Genomic DNA, 15,980 nt, shown 5'->3' on the forward strand with positions numbered 1-15,980 from the left:
TAATGAAGTCATCCATAGCAACAAAGACTCACTCTTAGTTTAGGAGTTGTCATTTTTCCTTACTAAGAGTAGGTCTGAAAGGCTTTGTGAATAACTTTTAAGAGAAAACTCCTAGCTAAAATCTTTTAGTGCGATTTAGGAGTACTCCTAGTGGTAAGATAAAAGGCTTTGTGAATACGGCCCCAGAGCAGTAAGGAGGGGGGAGAGAGAGGCTGGGAGCCACTCACAGTAGCCTGACTACGCCACCCTGGGCTTAGTACCCAGTAGGGCTGTAGCGAGATCATGCGATTCGAAACCAAAATCGCGACACTCATATCCACGATACTATGTCGCGGTATGAAAAGGCCCGCTTTACTTACCGGTAGCCAAAATAAATAAATAAATAGATAATAATTTCATAGGCCTACCTCTCGTTGCTTTCATTCTGTTAAACTTTACCAAACAGTATACAGTAGAAGTAAACCCCCTCAACTTGCCCCACTCTCTCTCGCTCTCCCTCCCTCTCACTCTACCTCCCTCTCCTGCTCAATGAACACGCTCGGCCAACACAATCCAAATAAAACATTCGCAATCGTGAAAGCAAGGACGCATAGAAGACGACTAGCTAAATTACTATTAAATCCGCTTAGCATCATTAGCATGCAGCACATATTTGTTTAAAACTCTTGCATTCAAGTTAACTGATCATCTCAATAGGCTACCAACATTTCCCAAAAGGGCCTGTCCCAAGGAGAACAAGTATTAGCCTACCTTGAAACTTAAACACACATGGAGAAACTGAACAGTCCAATCAGACTATGATAAGCTAGCCAAGTATGCTACTTTGTTTACAATATTTCCAGCCTTCAACCAGACAGCTGAATTAAAGAGGTAGAGTTGTCATAAAGATAGTAGGCTAATCTGCATAAAGAAGTGTGCTGTCATAAATATCAGACATTCAGTAGCCTAGGCTAAAATCTTTTTATATCAGGATATAAAATAATACAGATATATTATACTATACTATATATTGTAATCCTCTGGTGTTCTAAGGTAGGCTATTAAAATACTATTTAATAAAATGTCCCCCAAAATACCAAAAAAAAATGAGGTTGGTGTATCGTTACAGCCCTAGTACCCAGGGACTTCTTTAGGAGAATTTCTAAGGAAGGTTTAACACAGGTTCGAAAGCACCAAGCAGACAACGTGAATTCCAATCAAATCAAAGTTTATTAAATAACCTAAGGGGGAAAAGGGATGGGAGTCCTGCAATAACACCTGAAACGAGTCAGAGGTTATGAAAGTACAAAAATATTTATTATGGTTATTTTATTATACAAGTATTGACAGATGATTACTAAAGTGGGGCCGGGGCTCCACTGGAGCTAAAAAGATACAGCAGATGGGGGCTTACCTGAGGGAGACAGACTAACTGGAGGTGTGTTCCAAGTGACTGACCAGTGACACAGCAGCCTACCACAAGCAACAATGACACCACAAATGTGCAGCTACAGGGTCCCACCACCAGGTGACTAGCTTCCCTCAAAGTGGGCCCCACATCTGCCAAATAAACAAATAAAACAGCACCACAAGGGAGCAAAAAACGGCACACAATTAGGCTACACCAAAATCAACTAACTAAAGACAAGACAGCAGCACGACCCGCGCTATGCACCCAACGTAGAGGAAAAGGGCCGCGCTACCTGGACAGAACAGAAAAGACACTGAACATAAATCCTTCTACTGCAGCCTAGTAAGTTACCCATTAAAGCAAGCATCATACATCTAGTTTGTAACTACGATCAATGCACAAGGCGCCATATGGAGAGCACTCACCCACGTTCAGCTACAGGCATACAAAAGAAAACGTTACGACTCAAAACAGCAAATAAACTATGAGAGATTAAGACAATCATACTGTAGGTGCATACCTGTAGAATGAATAAGGGATGGTGTCTAAAACTCGGGCAGCAGGAGTAGACTAGCCAGTCACTGCAAAGCTACAGGTGAAGACAAACATTGATTAAACCATGTTATTAGTCCGGCAGCAAACGGGAGTACTGCAACATACCTGATGACTGAATCCAGTACGCTAGGGGGATTAAACAGGCAGAGCTTACAACGCTTCTTCGTACCTGGGTTGTTTTATACTGTCCGGCCAGTAATCAGCGTGAATGAACTCCGGTCAGGGATGGATTACTGCACAGACCTACCGGGCCCAGGCCCAGGGGCCCAAGGGGTCAGGGGGCCCTGAAGCCCAAGCCTTTGCATGGAATCATTGCCTTAATATCATCAGGATGTACGCTATGAATCGGATTGAATTTAGTCAGTGTTGTATAAAGTACTAGAAAGCAATACTTGAGTAAAAGTACAAGTATCGTACTAGAAAAAGACTTTGGTAGAAGTGAAAGTTACCTTTTAGAATTACTTAAGTAAAAGTCTTAAAGTATCTGATATATACTGTACTTAAGTATCAAAAGTAATTTTCTGATATTTAATGTACTTAAGTATTTGAAGTAAAAGTAAAAAGCAAGCGGTTTTATTTTGAACTTTTATTGTGAACTTTATTTTGGCTTTCTTATAGTAAAGCATAAAGCATATTCAGGCTTCCCATATCTTCTTAATCTCACGCATCAAATCAAAATCACATTCTTTTCTAGGACTTTTCAGGCACAATTATCTTAAGTTCAAAGAACAAACAGCATATTTTTAGAGCTGACATCAAAGAAAAAAACAGAAACAGAAATTTCACTTTTGTATGAACTTCAGGTAAAAATGAAAAATAAATAACTTATTTCTTTTTTTAAAAAATGACCTGCTGGTAGGAAGAACATTTTGATCATGTGGTATGAGCATTTCTAGGGCTTACTCCCCAGGTCACCATCTCACTCACACACACAGGCCACCTATGTCCAGCAGTTACTAATATGCCAGTCATTAGTTGAAACTGAAAAGGTGTCTGTTCATCTTCAAAAGAAGCTGGTTTTCAAAGTTGCCAGAATGTAGTGCCTGGGAGCCCAAGACCGGCCCACGTTTTCCATAGTGGTGGAAATTGGATAATTGAAGCAACATTTCAGCTCTTACTATCCTGTAGTTTTTATTAGTACCATGGTTCAACAAATGTGTAAAGGTTATAATTCACTTCAACTGAGAAGTTAACAAAAAATATTCCACAAGTTAACAAAAACAGAAAGAAAGAAAGAAAGAAAGAAAGCCTTTGAAATGTAGCCTATCCCACACTTCCACAAAGAGGCATATTGAACTAATGTTTAGGCTACTGTACATGTTTTTTGCATGGGTAGGCTATATTGTTGTTTGGTGATTTAGCCTACTCCTTTACTACACCCTGTTCTGAGCAAACAAGGCATATAGGTTTATCATGTAGGGTAATTGCTCTTTCTTACATTAAATAACTTTAATTTATCCTCTCTACTTGTCCTTGTAGTCATGGCCTCCTCATCACTAATGTCAGGCTCATCATTTTCAGTGGTCGACTGGTTGATCTGCTGCTCAGTCTCTCCTGGCCTCTTTCTACCATCCATCCTTCCTGGTGCTGTGTCTACTATAGGGCCGGCTCGGCTATCCGTATCTGAGAAAACTTTTTGGAAAAGACGGGCTATATGGACCCAACCAACTCTTTTTGGGAGGGGAGAACTCCCTCATGTAGGCTACAACCCATGCAGATTGCATTGGTGTCATGCACAGAATGCGGAACGTGTCCTAATTTAAGAAAAGATAGACTAACGTGACAAATGTCAATATTTTTTCCTCGACCGGCCCAAAAGTGAAGCGACCCACCGGGAATTCTCCCGATTACCCACCCCGGGCCTGATTCAGTCTTACTCTTCTTGGACTGAAGACAAGTCCTGCGATGCTAAATAGCCTTTCACAGGCCACTGAGGCAGGTAGCGGAGTGTTCAGCTTCACAGAAAGCTGCCAATGTACAGAAACATTTCTTGCAAATACGGCCACAGGTGGCCACTAGTTAGCGGGAGCAGGCCAGTATGGGACATGTAGGGAAAACAGGGAGACATAGGGAAAAGACAGGGGAACAATGTGCCCTGGCTACACTTGTATGCTTTTGTCTAAATATTTGGAAGTGGTTTTCTGTAGATTGAAATTAACTGATTGTTTCTGTGCAAGTGTCTTGTTGTCACATCAGATTAGGCCAGGCCCATCTATTTTAAAAAAGCAACAATAAAGTGAAAACCATGTGACTAGTGTTTCAGCATCGTGAGAAGCGTGTTTTGTGTATTTTTTTAACATGCGCTCCGTGACTTTTTTTCTCACTCTTAACCTGCCGGAACAGCACCCTCTCAGTGCTCCGGTACCTCTTGATTTATAAATGATTTTGAAATTGAGCAAAGCTTTTTCGTCCAAAAAAATTGCAAATGGTCAGTGTTTCCATAAAGTGATGCAATGTAAATAAATATGGGTTTTACCTAATAGACATTCCAGATAAATGTTAAACTGATAAATCCATTATACAATACATTTTGGCAGTTTAACTTTCATTGCATCCACCACAAGCCGTGGTATTTTATTTTTGGTCTGTCAGTTTCAGGAGGCACGTCAAGTGATGTCACGGTATGACACCCTGATGCTAACCCGTGAGGATCTGGTCCAGACCACCCAGCAGAACCAGGACAGCACAGAGAATGCCCGTACACAGCTGACCCGATTCATTGAACAGAGCAATGACACACTGCTTCACTACAACAACACCCTCGCTCAACTGCAAAGTCAGCTGGACCATGCTCGGGAAGAGGGTATGATCTGGGTATGAGATTTGAATTTACCACACCCCAGTTAATTTTTTTTTCTTTCTATACATCCATAAGCCTTCATTGATACTTCAAAAACATCAGGTGCTCCTTTACAGACATAATAAGGTACCTTATCAGGGCCAGTGTCTGATATATTTTGAAACATCTGTTGGTCCTGTAAGCCTTGCTATCGAAAAAGACAGGTGTTTCATAAGATAAAACTGTCGACTGAAAAAAAGAGAACAATCAAGTAGCTGTTGCTACGGATTTCACTCCCTCAGGCATCCAAGGCCTAGCCACACTGACTAAGGGCACGTCCACACGAAACCATCGGCTCTATTTTTTCTCACTGCTTTCACACCTTTAACGACTCCGGTAAAAAAAAGGCGCATCCACACAAAGGGGTGAAATCGACAGAAAGTGATGTAGTGCATATGCCAGGCAAGTAGATGTCGCCGTGGCAGTGCAGATGCTTCACGATTCACTATTTTATAGAATATTGAATTCTCTATTTTAGAAAGTCTATGCATTCTCCGAAGCAGTCGCGTGAGTAAAGCGTTGTCTGTTATCTCCTTTAGTTTTTTTCCGGTCTGATATTATCCCAGTTTATGTTGAAATCATCCATTAAGATTAATTCTTTATTGCTGTCACACTCTTTAAGCATGTTGAGTAATTGATCATAGAATCCACAGTTTGAGGAGGTGGGGGCAATATAGGCAAATGACATTAAAGGACTTCAGGAGCAAAACTAGCAGACCAGTGCATTCCAGATGTATTTCATGTGACCATTTGATCAGACTACATTTGATAGACTCTTTCATATAAATTAACACTTCTCAACTGGACTTTAACAACTGGACATTAACAGCGGCTGATGGAGAAGATTTATTTAACCAGGTTTCTGAGATGCCTAAATTTGAGTCAGTCAGTAAATGGCCCAATTGATCACTCTTTGAGACCATACTGCGAGAGACCAAGTGTCCGCCTAATAATCCACTGTGTTTGGAAAGTGGATCCCAGAGGATTGTTATGGTAATTGTATTCCGCGGCGTAGAACTGATGAAGTACTAAAGTTATCAAATTGAACAACCTGAATAAGCGTAACAAATTTAACCAACTTCTAAAATGAACCAAGCCCAGTCTATACCAGATACATGTATCTATTTTATAATTATTTTTGATATTCCATAGTTATTCCTACGTTATGCAGATAATGTTTATAGTATAGTCTGTGGCAATTTATCTAAAACTAGATGTACCGCAGAGCGGTACAAAATATGACCGCCGCCCAGTCCAGCACATTTTTTCCACAAAAAGAAATCACGCTGAAAGGCCTATATGATTCTAACTGTCTCACTAAATTGCATTATCCACACTCAATTCTCACTGGTATCTGCTAGACAACAAGTACCAAAACATGATTAGTTCATAGATTTCACATGTAAAATTAGCTCATTAGGCCCTTTCACACTGGCGAAATCGCCGCGATTTTATGTACCAGAATCGCGGAACGACTGTCCCTTTCACATAGACCGAGGCGGAACGGCGGGACAAAGTGTCTCGCCAAATTTACTACCAAGCCCCCTAGACATTTTGCCGAAGTTTTTCGTTCCGCACCAGTGTGAATGGGTCAAGGCGAAAGGGGGAATCTGGGCGGCATTTTCAATCTATGTCCAGCCCACCACAGGAGATTGCAAATAAATCTAACTGATCAAAAGCAGCAATAGCAGAGACAGCACATTATGTCAATCTATAAATTCACAAAGTCTCCAGTCATTCAATGCCTGCTAGAGTTGACTGTAGCTTGGAATGCAATCAGTTGCCATAATAGGCCATCCTAAAATCCAGCGAAAAAACAAAGCATGAACTCATGAGCGTCTGTCTGCTCTATATGTATAACCTATATGCTTACAGATATCTAGGCGATATCTGCTGTTTATTCTGATATATGGTTTGTCATGTGTTGAAGTAAAGTTCGCAAAGTATTCCACCAAGATGAATGGGTAGGGAGACGGGCGCAAAAAATATGATTAAATTAAAGTTCTCGCGAACCGTTTACCACAACAACTAACATCGTTTAAAAGCTGAGAAAAAGCTCTTTCGTGTGATAGTGATGTCTGTGATAATAGGCTACTTCGCAAGTAGTTCAGCAAATTTGGGTGGGACAGAATACCTATACAGAGCAGCAGCTCTGGCCATATCGGCTCTGGCTCACATGCTTTAAATGCATTATCGCTTCACTACCCAACACGCGAACAAGAAAAGAAAAAAGAAACCAATGTGCTTATGTCGCGATTTCCGATAGGCCCAGGCCTAGAGAAAAGACAGCTATGGTAACCTAACAATAGGATCAACCCGAACTGCGATGTTCCAAACAGAGTGACAGGATGCAATGCCCAATAAATCTTACTGCCTTCGGCATAACTGCTAACAAGGCCTACTGTTAAACACCTGAAAATATTAAGCTGCTATTTTCTTTTCATGACGAGCACTAGGCCTACGCTTTTAAATGATTTATGACTGAATGGAACGTTATTTTTTAAGCCAGAACTGCTTATCACGCCGCGGTGACAAAGTTTACACCAATCATCATCTTCTAATGTATCCTTATGTTGAGATGTCCATTCTCTTTGCCCTATGCTATCATTTCCAGCGTGAAGCATGTTTCAATTAAGACAATACACAAGCTATTTTTATTGTTGTAATATTGAATGATTTCATGAATAAATTATGCGCGACAGTGAGTACAGGATTACGGGCTGGCGGCGCCACTGACCAAGGCCACAGTAGCCTGTGAACCTCTGATTTTCAAAGGGGAATCACGGGCTAACGCTAAGGGCAACTTTTCTCTTCAATTTCCCTTCCAAATTACTTTTTATTGTCTGAAGACATCTATCGCAAGAATCTAACATTCTAACAGCAACAGCAAAGCAAATGCAAGCTAACCAAAGTGCAGTCGGTTCTCCCACCATGGTTTTTGAAATCACACACCTGCACCTGCTATCTGAAGCCCCACGACGCATAATAAGGCCTACAACTATCACTCTACCCCTGTTGCATCGCCACAATTTAATTTACTATAGCTGATCCTGCCTCCTGGCTCCCTAAAATGCCGCATCATGTGAACAGATCAGCAGGCCGGCAAATTTTCACCTCGCTTTCAGACACAAAAGACGGCAAAAAGACGTCTCCTCTTCTCGTAAATTTAGCGGGATCTCTGTGTGAAAAGGCCTATTCACTCCTCAGCACTCATGACCCCCCCACACACACACCTACATGACTTTCAGCACTTTTACATGCCTCTCCCTATGCTACAGACCTTTTATTTACAGCGGGGAAAATAAGTATTGAACACGTTAACATTTTTTTCAGTAAGTATACTTCCAATGAGGCTATTTGCATGAAATTTTCACCAGACATTAGTATTAACTCAGATAATCCACCCATATAAAAAAAAATCCAAACATTAAAGTCCATAGGTATGTGTAATAAAGTGGAATGATACAGGAAAAAAGTATTGAACACGCCTGCTGAAATGTCTTAAATACTTTGTGGAAAAGCCTTAATTCGTAATGACAGCTTCAAGGCATGTCCTGTATGACGAAACTAATCAGTCACAGTATTCTGGTGTGTGTTTGGCCCATTATTTTAAACAGATAGTCCTTTAATATTGAAGATTCCAGAGGTCCCTCTTGTGAATCCTGAACAAATATGGTGTGTAGTATGACATCTGAAAAGTTCAATTTTGCTTTCGCCTGACCAGAATACATTCTTTCAGTATTTCATAGGCTTGTCCAAATGTTGTGTAGCAAACTTTCAACAAGTTTTGACATGTTTTTCTTCAGCAATAGAGTCATGCGGGATGAGCGTGCATAGAGGCCATGGCGGTGGAGTGCATTACCTATGATTTTCTCTTTAACAATTGTACCTGCTATCTCCAAATCTTTCTGGAGCTTTCTCCAAGTGGCCCTTGGCTCTTGGGCTACTCTTCTGTCTATCCTTCTGACTTCCTGGTCAGAAATCTTGTGAGGAGAAAGTGAGGAGATCCTGGGCATGGCCGATTGATGATGCAGTGATGTTCCTTCCACTTGCAGATAATGGCTCTAATACTGCTTGCTGGATGATTCTGAATAGGGCTGAAACGATTCATCGAGTTACTCGAATAACTCGATTACAAAAATTACTCGAGGCAAAAACCCTGCCTCAAGCCTCCCTCAATAAATTCCTATGACGCAGCACTAATGCCAAGAGGGATCTGATTGTTCCACACGGACCGTTGTTCAGGAAGCACACCATTAGCGCGTGAATTTCTTTGTCTATGATCGTGATACATTCTGAATTTAGCTGGCGCCATGGCGGAGTCAAGATGTCCATAAATGGTAGAGAATGTCTAAAGTTTTCAAGTAAAGTTTTGGGATCATTACATACTCAAAAAGGAAAAGAACAAGTATCTGAATCGAAAACATCCACTCCATGCTGTTTCACCAAGCGTCAATAAAGTAGGCTATCTATCAATCTATCTAGCCTATCTATCATCTATCTACATAGCCTAATAGCCTACATTGATGTTGCCTGATTTTAATCACATACTGTATGTTGTGATATAATGTTTATCTTTGATGTTTTTATGTAGTAAACTTATTCACGTTCAATTGCAAGACAGTATGCCTACCCTCATCTTTCCTCACGCACCGCCACACACACACACACACACACACACACACACAGGTTGCTAGGTTACCATAGCAAATAGGCTCACCCCAGAAATAATTTTTTAGTAACCTAATGGAAAATTATTTGTTAGTAGCCTAATGGTAGGCTATTTTTTAGTAGCCTAATGGTAAAAATTTTTGTTAGTAGCCTAATGGTAAATGCTGCAGGTGTAGAAATCTACATAACACAGATATTTACTTTGATGTCAGGTCTAGATTACAGCATGAAACTGTATGTATGAAAATATTAATACATTAAATTGCTTTCCCTCTTCTCCCTCCCAGCACTTCACAAGTATGGACAGCTTTGTTCACCCAGCTAAGTCATGCACAAGAGGCTGCAATTTTACAGAGAGCATTTTTAACATTATTTAATTGTTGGCACTGGCACTTAAAAACACTAAATGGGTAAATTGCAATAAATGGGCTTAGTTTTGTAGCCTAATGTTGAAGTTAGAATAAATACCTCTGTGCCAATTGCTTGATTATTTTACAGCCATGTCATTTTCGTTATGCATTATTTGTTTTGGTTGTTTAAAAATGCAAAAAAAAATGTATCCGATTAATCAATTAATCGATCGATAAAGTGCTAGATTAATCGATTACAAAAAGAATCGATAGCTGCAGCCCTAATTCTGAAGTTTTGAAGGGCATCTTTAACCAGTTCCATTGATATGTTTTGCAACAATAAGTTTCCAAAGGTCTTGGAAGAGCTCTTTGCTTTTATCCACCATGAAATGTTTTGTGTGACACCTTGGTAACAAAAAACCTTTTTATAGCCCACCAGTATGTGCTAACCCAGCTTATATCAATTTCCACAGATAGGAGGGATAATTTCTCTAATTACTTATAAATTCCAGTTTGTTCCTTGCCATTCCTTGCCTTTGTGTACTGCTTTTTCTTAGTGTGTTCAATATTTTTTCCCTGTGCCATTCCACGTTTTTACTCATAACTCTACTTTTAGACATTAATGTTTGAATTTTTATACATGTGTGGATTACCTAAATTAATACTAATGTCCGGTGAAAATTTCATGTGAATAGCCTCACTGGAAGTATACTTACTGAAAAAAATGTTGACATGTTCAATACTTATTTTCCCCGCTGTATTTTCTTATTTCATCACACGTCAAAACACACACACACACACACACACACACACACACACACACACACACACACACACACACACACACACACACACACATATCTGACTTTCTCCAACTTTTGCACATCTCCATAGAACTTTTTATTTATTATTTTTGATTTCTCCTCCATCTATCTACCCATGTCCTTCATTGCCTAGCCTTTCTGCAATCAAGGTGCTTGATTTTATACACCTGTGGAAAGGGACCTGATGAAACCCATGAATAAGCTACCCTAGGCCTTCCCGTGTTCATGGGATTTCTTTGACAGTTGCAAAGGGAAAAATGTGAGGATGGTCTTCTTTGCTTCCATGTGTACAAGTAATGACGCTCCAACCACTCAGGTCTTCGTCCAGATAGGCCTACACCATTACCCGCTGCTGTAATATATCTGTGTGCATTCCTACATTACGCCTATTTCTTTGATAACATGATTTGCTACCACGTAACAATAAGCCGCTATTATTATTAGGACTCAACACGCCGTGGTAATATATGCTGTGGGTTTTAATTAGCGCATTTCGGGTAGCCTATCCTACATCTGGGCAATAATTATTGAACAAATTGCAGTTTACATGCAATGCCAAATATTACCAGTAGTACTGACCGAACATGAAATAGATTGTTTGGTAGTGTTGGTAATGTTATTCTGGCGTGAACATTGGCGCTTTCATCAATGCTAGCACCCTATGATTACAGCTCGCTATGTCTCGGCCAAAATGATTACAGCTCGTTATGTCTCGGCCAAAATTCATTGATGAAGGAAGGTTCGCTTTATCCCAGAGAACCATAGTCGCTTCACTTAGGCTAGACTAAAACAGAATAGAAGAGAAGAACTTGGCACTAACCATGTAGTTGTGTTTTCTATAGCATATTTAACCTGTCGTTCTTTGAACTCTTTAAAAATGTTGGGATATGTCTGCGAGGTGTTTAGCCAAGTTCCATGCGTAGCCTACTGCTTTTAAATGACTTTGAAACATATTTTACAAACGGGCCTCTCTGTACCTGATGGCTTGCCTTCACTATTTGCGATGTATCCGAAATAGTTCCAGATTTCACATCACCTTTTGTTTTATCCACCAGGCGGAGGACTGTCGGCAAAGAACTATGTTTACGCTGCTGCGCCACAAGACTCACTCAGAGCTGCCTGCTTGACACGCCCACTTGCCTAGATGCGTGCAAGGAGCAGTGAGAGCAGCAGTTCACACACACAGAACGTTATTATTTTAATAAAGTATCGATTCTAAAAACGTCGGAAATCGTATCGTTTTTTGCGTGAAGGCATCGTGATACCTTTTTAGTATCGATACACCGTGCAACACTACTCCCTTGTCATCCCCCCAACACACACACAAAGACCCCTGGCAGTTGGGTTAGCCCCTTGAGCCTTGGATCTGCCCAAGGTTTCTTCCTTGGTAAGGGAGTTTTTCCTTGCCCCTGTTGCTCTTTGGGTGCTCCTTGTTGGTGCCCCCCAATCCCAATCCTTCCCCACCTTTCTTATGCAGTCCTTGCCACTTAATCCCCCCCCCCCCCATAAATGCACAAATAGGCTGATACCAGACATAATTTCACTGCATTTCTTACATCCAGTAACTATATGCATGTGACAATAAACTTCCTTGTATCCTTGTACTTAGCTGATTTTTTAGTTTTAAACCTGCTAATTAGCATTTGCGGCCTAAAACAGGCCTCCATAGGCAGCATAGAACGGGCGAATAGGGTAAAAAATTTAACTCCTTGATATTCTTCTGAAACTTTACTAGTTGATTATTTATGTAGAGACAATATTTTTTTGCATTACAAGTTTTCTGAAAATATATGTTTATGCATGTAATTTAACAATATCTCATTAATTATGCACTAATTTGCATACATTTCAATTAAAGACATCAGAATATTAACATTGAATGTAGTCACGTTCAGGTTTGCCTTCAGAACTTTTTCTTGATTCAGAGCCTTAAAAGAATGGCTTGTTCAAGCACCAGTCCTAGGTTATGCCGATTTCAGTCGTCCCTTTATCTTAGAGACGGATGCATGCCATACAGGATTGGGGGCAGTTCTGTCACAGGAGAAGGATGGGTTACAGCGAGCAATAGCCTTTGCTAGCCAGGGTTTGTGGCCAAGTGAGTGGGCAACACGTTCACCGTGTACACTGACAACAATCCCCTCCAATACCTGCAGTCAGCGAAACTGGGCACTCTGGAATATTGCTGGGATTCTCAGCCTGCCCTTCTTTATTACAACATCAAATATTGTCCTGGGACTGCTGATTGCAATGCCGATACCCTTTCTAGGCTTCCCACAAGCCCCACTAACACTTTGCGATCTGTGTCACACGGCCTGGACGTCCCCCTGCCGCTTGCCATAGCCAACATACAAGCCTCGAGTGCACCTATCCAAGACTCTTGGATGACAGAATCTTGTATGGTGGACACCATCCCTCGTTGAACCAAAAGAGACCTGAAAGTCCTGCAAGGGACTGATCCCTGTATTTCCAGATACCTGTGGTTTTGGTTACAGGGACGACCACATACCCGTTAAGACAAGTGGAGTGAACCAATGGAAGTCCGCAGTTGATAAAGCAGTGGTCCCAGATACAGGAAGTGGATATGACCTTGTACCGAGCGATCCAGGCTCCTCCTTCCAGGGATCCAGTGCTGCAGCTTTTACTGCCAAAGGTGTTATGAAGTCGGCGCTCACTAGCCTACACAACAACCACGGCCATCTGGGAGTGGACAGGACCACAGATTTGATATGACAGAGGTGCTACTGGCCCCAGATGTGGCATGAGGTTAACGGCGAGTGAATCCCGTTTGCAGCCGTAGAAGAAACACAGGACAAATTAAACATTCTGGTTTTCTCCGAGTGCAACGATGATAGACAGACATCATTTGGACAAAATATACAGCATATTAACCTCCGTTGCTCAGCCAAATGCCTTCCTGTTACGTCCTGTTATCACAGAGTTACAGGCGATAAACTATTTTTGATGGTCACAAGTTTACTTCATTAGCGTTTATTTCTTTGATTATTAAAGAGTGTTTTTCATTTAAAGGCTTGACTTCGTGCTTATTCAGAAGAGCATTTAGTGCTCTCCCCAATCCCAGACGTTCACATTGCATGTTTGTTTGTAATGGATGCAACCACAGATACGCTTTGTCATAGGGCCGATACCGTGGGTGCTCTGTCTCGGGCACCCACTGAAAACATCGAAAGCACCCGTGTGCCAGCTTACAGTTCCGCTAAATTTACATTAATTTAAAATCAAACATCTTAGTTTATGTTAAATTCAGCATCTCTCAATGTGATTGGATATGTTGCTGTCAATTCCCTACTTCATATACTAACCACCAATGAGAGCGTCTCTCGTATGAAAATTCCTGACACTTCCCACCTGAAGAATTAGGCTTTGTCGGGTCTTCAGCCCCGATGTTTAAAATGTATATAGCCCTATAGTAGTCTGACAAAGCTTATTGTTTTGTGACACAGCTAAACACTGGTACCTCATAGAACGTCTATAACATAGCCTAGGTGGTCGCAACTCACAAAAAGCAGATAGAAAGAACTCACGCAAATCTAGCCTACAACACGCAGACAGCTTCATGCGCAGGGGAGAGAGTGCACTGTGCTTTATGATTGTTGCCTTCTGATGGTATCTTGCTAATTCACTGAACTGCATTAGGTGACACAAATGGTATTGCCTTTATCTTATAACTCCTTGTCTGAGCGACTACCAGGCCTATGGTTTTTAAAAGTCAGATGTTCCCTGACAAAGACATTCGAAAATTAGTTTATTGACTTGAAAAATACACTAATTTTTGCAAACTCCCTTCATTCAACCCTTGAAGACATCGCGGTCTGGTGCGCTATGTAGATCGTTTCTCGTACCATTTAATTTCTCAGAATTTAGGTCTACTAGTCCTACAATAATGTCATCACCAAATACATCTTTTATTTTTAGTTGATCAACCACAAAGACTAGCATAGGCCTACTGTGCACAGTGCACTGACGACTGTAGCAGCCCAAGGTAACCAGTTGTTGTAGATGAGAGGCAACCCCTTGTTTCAGATAGCCTGGACAACATGTTACCTGGGTGTTGCCTACGTTATTAATTAATGGTAGCCTACAATAGTTAATTGATTCGCGTAACATATTAGTTGGCTCAAAGAGTAGGGAATCAGGATGGAGAGAGTCACGCGTGTGTTGCTTTTGCGGGATCGAATCCAGTTTAATGCTAGTTTTCAAAACATATTTTTTACATGTCTTTTGTCCGAGTGGCTGTAATGTAGTCGAGCACTCGTCGATGTATGAAAGCGATTTCAAACCGCCTAAAACAACTTGTTTGTGAATGTCTGACAACTGCTGCAGCATGCGCATGCACGCATAAGGAAACCAGTAGGTGGAGAAACCAGAAGGCACACAACACTGGAACGATTTTAAGGCTATTTCGCATAGGCTACTACTCAATGGTGCTATTTCACACGCATTATAGCGACCCCCACTCACTGGGGTTAGGTGGAAGGTGTTAATAGACGATTGGCGTAGCCTACAGTGGACTGGGGCTTTCAAAATTGCTCAAAAATGACGTCTAAAATAAACACATGTATTCGAATATATTGGAATATCTAGGCTATATTATTTGCGCATTATGTCAGTGACGCGCATCATGTCATCTGTTTTTAACTTTTTGTATGGTTATTGCTTAACTGGGGGGATCCCAAGCAGCTTTCAGCCATAAGGCATTTTCTAATTCACCCGACACTGATATTCAAAATGTTGAAACTATTTCGGCATAGCCTATAAGCAGTTTAATTAAATGTAATGTTAGTTGTAAACAAACGGGCTACTTGGTGAGGCTTGGCCTCACAGATGCGCTTCGATGCCTTAAATGGCAATACAAATCTTCAATGATAGGCCTATTAACTGACTGCCCGATTCACGTTGGCTGGGGCAGGGGGGGCCATCAGACATTTGTTCCCAAGGGTCTATGAATTGTTAATCCGGCCCTGCCCCCAACAAACGCAACTTTCCACCTCTGAGACAGCTGAAAAGAAGTCTAGAGGACTCACTGAGACCTACTTACTGTAGGCTGCACAAACCACAGGCCTTTTTTTGGGCAAGCCAAAAAAAGGCTTTTTACTAACAGGATGCATCGTTCAACTAACCAACATGTAAGTTACGACTGTTTCCCAAAACTGTCGTACTTACATAGTACTGTAAGTTTGGACCATGATAGTTTCCAAACTTCAGTAGTCTGGACTAAGGTGGTTAATGACGTTTAGTAGCACGTGAACGGGCACCTGCACATACTTCTGTGGCGCATTGCGTTAAGGCTGGCAGATGACAGTCGCCGTTGCACAGCAGTTACCAGTCCCCTG

The 15,980-nt window shown here is 41.2% G+C and overlaps 1 protein-coding gene across 5 annotated transcripts in view; it reads left to right on the plus strand.

Moving 5' to 3' along the window:
- The window catches only part of LOC125293825 (coiled-coil domain-containing protein 42-like), a 72,129-nt gene that overhangs the window by 45,366 nt on the left and 10,783 nt on the right, over nucleotides 1-15,980 (plus strand). For 3 of the 5 annotated variants that reach the window (XM_048241967.1, XM_048241965.1, XM_048241963.1), the window contains exon 5: nucleotides 4,538-4,759. In XM_048241967.1, the coding sequence (XP_048097924.1) occupies nucleotides 4,538-4,759 (222 nt within the window). The remainder of the gene's footprint in view (nucleotides 1-4,537; nucleotides 4,760-15,980) is intronic. The other 2 variants (XM_048241966.1, XM_048241964.1) reach the window with 1 other exon arrangement.

Source organism: Alosa alosa, chromosome 4 (genome assembly GCF_017589495.1).
Source record: "Alosa alosa isolate M-15738 ecotype Scorff River chromosome 4, AALO_Geno_1.1, whole genome shotgun sequence".
Classification (NCBI taxonomy): domain Eukaryota; kingdom Metazoa; phylum Chordata; class Actinopteri; order Clupeiformes; family Clupeidae; genus Alosa; species Alosa alosa.